General features: G+C 34.7%; 1 protein-coding gene across 1 annotated transcript; it reads right to left on the bottom strand.

Annotated features, from left to right (window-relative positions):
- Positions 1–211: 211 nt before the first annotated feature.
- LOC132044611 (uncharacterized) lies at positions 212–4,472 on the bottom strand. The gene is made up of 7 exons (XM_059435108.1): positions 4,318–4,472; positions 4,130–4,221; positions 3,970–4,036; positions 2,098–2,128; positions 1,725–1,865; positions 404–429; positions 212–308 (listed from the first exon to the last, which is right to left on the bottom strand). Exons 1-7 carry the CDS (start codon positions 4,357–4,359, stop codon positions 240–242), a joined length of 468 nt encoding a protein of 155 aa, XP_059291091.1. The 5' UTR covers positions 4,360–4,472; the 3' UTR covers positions 212–239.
- Between the last annotated feature and the right edge of the window lie 1,898 nt (positions 4,473–6,370).

Raw genomic sequence — 6,370 nt, 5'->3', positions numbered from 1 at the left:
TTCAACTTACTTAAGGAAGAGTAATTGTTTTTCTTTGCCCCTCTTTTGACTCCTTAGAAGGTTTCAGATTACAAAAAAATTATAAATGAATAACCCAACACTTTCTTGTTGCCTACTTTCAGAATGTGCGATTTATCAATCAAACATTTTTTTTTTTTTTTTTTAAATTTTTTTTTGGTAAAGTTTGAGATTTATCAATCAAACTGCTGCAGAAGCGCTTAGGGATCACTTCAATTGCTTCAGTCTCCTTTTGACGGTTGTGCTGAGTCGAGATTCATAGTTACAGGACCATCATTGACCAAGCTGACCTGCCAAATTAAACAAATACGCAAGTCTGAGCACAACGCCCAGTTCAACTGAACTTTAGAGCTAAAAGATGTTTAATATTTTCGGGAAGCTTCACCTTCATCATTGCTCCAAAGACACCATCTGCAATAAATCAAAACGAAAAACAAAAAAGTTATATAGGTGGACACCTCGTTTACACAGTTTCTGTAATTTTAGCATTCTCAAAAGGAAAAGAAAGAAACTAGGAGTGCAGAAGTTACTCCTGTGGATTCATTATTCACCAAGTAAGCCAGTAAGGCAATTTTGACACCCCACAACATCATTAAGCATTCAGTCAAGTGGCTGAGCTTATCTAAGGTGACTAAACAAGTACAATAATAAAATAAGAGGATATTATACTTTAGGCCTCATCAGTCATAACAAGAGCATTAACGCCAGCCAATCTTTGACCACTGCAGAGAGAAATATAACTTCTTTGCACATGCAGAAGAAACCATCAAACCATCTCAAGAGAACAGTCCTACTGATGAAGAACTATTTTATTACCTACAGGCTGCAGAGACTAGAATATCTTCAAGAACTGGAGATTTTGACAGAAAGCAGATAATAGTTCAGTTTTAAGATCTATGATACAGATAGATGCATGTGATATTTTTCTACACCAAGCAGATATAATAGGCCTAACAATGAATAGTTGACAGAGAAACAACATGGATGCAAAACCAACAGCCTTATACAGTGAAGTAGTTATCAGATGTGACTACTACGGCTGCATGGATGATGTTGAACACAAAGATTTAAAAGCTTAGGCTTTTAGAAGCTCATCCAAACACTTCAAATACGTAGAAGAATATCTCACAATGGCTGGAGAAAGTTAGCCTCGTCTTCCAGATGTAATGATTTACAAGTATTCTAGTCTGAGTAAATTATTCCTTAATACTCTTTCTCACAGCAGGGGCTAGCTCCCATATCACGCCATTACAGATTAGAACATATTTCAAAATTCCACATTAAATCTCTTTAGTTTAAGGCAAATTCCTCACTAAGTTTATGACTCTTCCCTTTTATAGCCGAAATTGTCAAGGTTGAGTTGAGGAAAAAAGAAAGTAGTAGCATTCTGTACTAGAACCTTCACGGATCAAGTTGTCGACATGTATAGCCTGCACGTGGAGTAAAGATAAGCAAGTAATCTGCATCGAAGGCAATGAGATCCCGCAGGAGGCAAAATAGTAGTGCTGACAGCCTGAAACTGGTGCTAACTTGTTATGAAAGTAACATAGGAAGGAGTTTGGTCATAAACATAGAATCCAGTCAGCAAAAGAACAATAGAGCCAGAAAAGCGATGTCGATTTTTTTCTTTTCGTAGGACTATTGATAACAGAAAGGAGATCAAAACGGAGACTTCACGAAAAAAAAAAAAAAAAAAAAAATTTCACCTTTGACTGCATTCTGTTTGTAAGCTTTCTGAAATTTCTCAACCAAAGAGGCATAGAAGGGTTTCGCTTTCTCAGGAGGCATTGCAACGTGAAAATCCGGCTTGTTTCCCTTCATAATCCCATAGAGTGTAAACTGACTCACTGCACCATCCAGTAGTATTAGACATACAAGTAAATCATTATACACCCTGATCAAAGTTTTAACTTATTTTCTCATCATTAAGACAGTCAATGCAACATCTTTGAAGCCATTGTAAATTATTTTCCCATCACGGTTTTTTTGAGATGGTTTGATGTTTTTCCCATCATAGAGTTTCAAAGTATCATCTTTAAGACTTGACCATTGCGAGAACTTGTACAGCAGAACAGTTACCTAATAGAACTTCATAATTCTTCTGAACTACCTGCCAATGGAGAATAGAAGCCGATAAACTTAATACTGAAGCAGTGATGTAAAACTAAGTGACAGTTCTACGCACTAAATAGTAAAGTTCTATTTTCTAAATGTCCTAGTTATGCAATAACACTACCATCATTTACAAAGATGCATCAGAAACTATGACAAGATATGAAAAGGAACAATGATATTCTTACTCTGTAAACCAAAAACATGGTGACATATTCAAATTAGCCTTGCATAAGAGTTTAAACACCAAACTTCTTAATACGTGTATTACTAGCTTGAGGATATATGGAGTTAAAAATCTTCTTCTATATCCTACTTTCTGCCTTTTAGACATTATCTTCCATGACAATGCCATTCAAATTTTGGTTGAACTTTAATCCTTAAACTTTTATCAAATAATATATATGCATGAAATGAAAATTCTCTAAAGGACGTTCACTTATGTAATATGTGCCACAGTTTCTAGTTGGTATTTGGTAGCACTTACATGGGATCAATGCACTCCAGCCATCCCAAAAAGCTAAACCTATTTGACTTTTGTGGAGTCTAAGAATGACATACGTTATTACATCAAATCTAGTACAGAAAGGAGAAAATCTTTGTCATTTAAGAAACTAGGCCAAACTATTTTAAATGGACCAGAAAGATAGGTCTAATTAAATGAAACGGAGAGGGTATGGTCAATGGCACAAAGGGAGTACAAGAAATGGTCCATTTACATTCTTTGTGAAGTAGAAATGCAGTTCGTCTTATTGTTCTGTCTGAAGTTCGAGGCATGATTTTGTCTCAAAATTTCAGAAAACAGGAATAATATTTGCAATCTTAAAGTTTACAATCTCCCATCTTTCATAGAATCTCCAATAGAAGTTAAAAAGCCGAACGACAGCAAGTATTTTTTTAAAGCAAGAGAGTAAAAAAATTGAATACACCATTACATTGCAAAGATGAACTTCTCAGTTCTCATTTTCTTAACAAATGTAACCTCCAGTTAATAACAAAGGGAGTAACTTATCCATTTTATCCTACTTCCTTTTACAGTGTATAAGGTAGCAACAAGTACAATAAATCAACTAGACCTCAATCTCAAACGAGTTGGTAAATTAGTAGGTGTCGGTGATATGAACCCTGTACATATTCCTCTCTTTCTTATCGTCTAATTAATTGGACAAGGAATGCTCTTATTACGCAGCCAAATGTTCATCTCATGAAATGAACCATTCCGTGTCAATGCTTATCAGCAGTATACCTTCTAAGAATCAACTAGCATAGGAGGTCAAGTTTTGACAAAATAATAAAGCAATGATTCAAGCCAAAATTTCCAATGTCCAATCAGATAATCGGTTAATAATGGTACTAAACAGGCAGTAGATAGCCGTAAAAATCAACACTCAGAAACCACACATATTATATCAGGCAAAAATAAATATTCAAAATTCCATCATATAGCAACAAAAGCTCATAATAAAGGTGTTCACTCTACAGCGAGAAGCTTCATGACTACATGGAATGTATAAAAGAATTGATCAGAAAATTAAAATAAACTACTCCATCACACACTTTTCATTTTTGAAATGTTGTAAATCTTTTGACATAACTTCATTAACATATATCATTCTAAACAACTTTTACAACTTGAAGAATTCAAGTTTAGAATTTGCAGGTGAATAAATTCCTTTCAGCCAGTACTTCAGTATTATTTTTTTTCCACTACTGCTAATATAATACACAAGTCAATTAACATTTTAACTTTGTGTTCAATCAAACACCACCATACAAAATGAATCAAAGGTGTAACGTTGATCAACATAATTAACCAGCACAACAGAGAGAGAAAATTACACTGTGATCCCATGTCTTTCCAGTTTCCTTATTTGGGAACAGTCTCATATTTAACACTTTCCGGCATCTGCAATAAAATAAAATAAAATTGCCTCAGAAACTATTTCCTATTAAGCATTTAAAAGTGCTACTACTATTTTGACTGTGACAGTTAAGTTACATGTAGTCAGCATCGGAGTCAGAATCTGATTCATGAAGGCCCACGAGAACCAGCAAGCCCGGCCCGATTGCTGATATAATACGCCCTTCCACCTGCCAAATTACGTACTAGGTGAGCAATGAGAAGTAGTATTATTCCTAGCTATATAAATTAGAAAATAAAAATAAAATAGGAGGTTTGACTTTGACCTCTACACTGGCTGAAGCAACACGCTGGACTACGGAACTCATTTTTGGATCTGACAAGTGAAGTGCGCGATTATGGCGTAATATAGCACGGCCCTGGATTTCGTTATTCTCCACTTTTCTTTGACCAAGCTTTTAAAATGAGCTAGACTTTTTTAAATTCAGCATATTTTTTAATGGTGTTTATTTTAAAGTAATTTAAGTGAGAAGTAGAGGTGTTTGATAATTAAATTAAATTTGTTTTTGAATATTAATTAGTATTTGATCAAGCTTTTAAAAAATATTTATAAGTGTATATTCTCGAAAGTATTTTTTGTTAGTAAAACTATTTTTTTAGCTTATGCTACTCTCAATCATTTATTCTCTTTTAAAAGTTTGGCCAAACATTTTAAATTTTTAAATAAACGCTTTTTAGAAAAGAAATAAGTGCTTTTAAGCCTCTAAACGCTTGGCCAAACAGGCTCTATTCGGGTTATTGGGTTATTGCTGCTCGTACTGTTCCTACTCGGGTTATTGCGTTATTGCTGTTCCTATTCCGTATAATATTTAATGAACCAGTAGATTTGAGATATTTCTTGTGTATTTCATCAATGGAGAGTACCCCTATATATACAAGCTTATGTATTTAAAACAAATAAAGAAAACAATTAATCCTATACATATTTGTCTATCTTCTATTGGCTAATTCTCTAACAAACTTTTATTCTTTGTACTGGTGGGATTTTCTGATTTTGTACAGGTGTGCACATGAAGCCCAATCGGCGTCGCAATAAGCTATTAAAGAAAAATTGGGTGAAGAAGACATGAAGATGCCTTGACCCGGGTCATTTTGAAGATATCGAAGAACTTTTAAGCTGCTGAAAATTGAGTAGTTGTGGGTTTTTGCATGTATTGGCTGAGGGTTAGAATAGCAAAAGAGAGATCCGATCGAGTGTGGGTTAGATAGTTCAACTTCCCAACAAGATGTCTTTACAAAGTGGGGTCAGAAAGAAGTTGACCTAAAGAAGCTGTGATTTTTGAAGAAGGATCCAGTGGTGAAGCAACTTTTGCTAAGTGTGAAACATCAAATTCATGGAGAAGATCTAACGTATATTTCCTTTGACTGATTACCACTCCTTGTTGTTCTCTGATGATTTCCATTCCCAGAAAATAGTGTAAAGATCCAAGGTCCTTTATTTTGAATTCTGAATGAAGAAATCCTTTAAGCATGTCAATTTCTGATGAATGATTGCCTGTAATTAGAATATCATCTACATAAACAAAGAACAATAGTTGTATAACTCCCAGAATTCTTGAAAAATAAGGAATAATCATTGAGGGATGAAATGTATCCTTTAAAATTTAAAGCTCCAGCAAGCTTGGCATACCATTGCCTAGATGCTTGTTTTAAACCGTAAAGGGATTTCCTTAGTTTGCAGACAAGATCAGTAGAAGTAGACTTTAGGCCAGGAGGAAATTTCATATACACTTCTTCTTGCAAATCTCCATGCAAGAATGCATTGTTCACATCAAATTGTGATATAGGCCACCCTTTCTTAATAGCAATAGCAATTAAACATCTAATAGTAGTCATCTTAACTACAGGGGAGAAGGTTTCATGATAATCAATCCCTGCTTCTTGTATGTCACCTCTGATGACCAGTCTAGTTTTTAGCCTTTCCACAGTACCATCTGAATGATGCTTCACTTTATAAACCCACTTGCAAGGAAAAGCCTTTCTACCATTAGGAAGAGGGACAATGTCCCAAGTGTGATTGCTTTTCAAAGCTTCTAATTCAACATCCATGGCCTTCCTCCATCCAAAGATCTAGATTAGCTTGATAAAAAGTACTTGGTTCTTTGATATGAGAAACAGAATGAAGTAATTTTTGATTTGTAACTGACAAAACAGAAATTGGTAACACAATAGGATGACCAGGTTCTTTGAGACAGAAATCAGTGACATTGCTTAGGAAAATGTTGTTGCAATAATAATCCTTCAAATAAGAGGGTTGTTGTCCCTTGTTCATCCTAGCAGATTGTCTAGTGGCCATATTATGGAAAGGTGATAAGTTAG

The sequence above is a fragment of the Lycium ferocissimum genome, chromosome 2 (assembly GCF_029784015.1).
Source record: "Lycium ferocissimum isolate CSIRO_LF1 chromosome 2, AGI_CSIRO_Lferr_CH_V1, whole genome shotgun sequence".
Taxonomy (NCBI): domain Eukaryota; kingdom Viridiplantae; phylum Streptophyta; class Magnoliopsida; order Solanales; family Solanaceae; genus Lycium; species Lycium ferocissimum.
The sequence above is the reverse complement of the archived record's forward strand: the minus strand, read 5'-3'. Positions and strand labels throughout refer to the sequence as shown.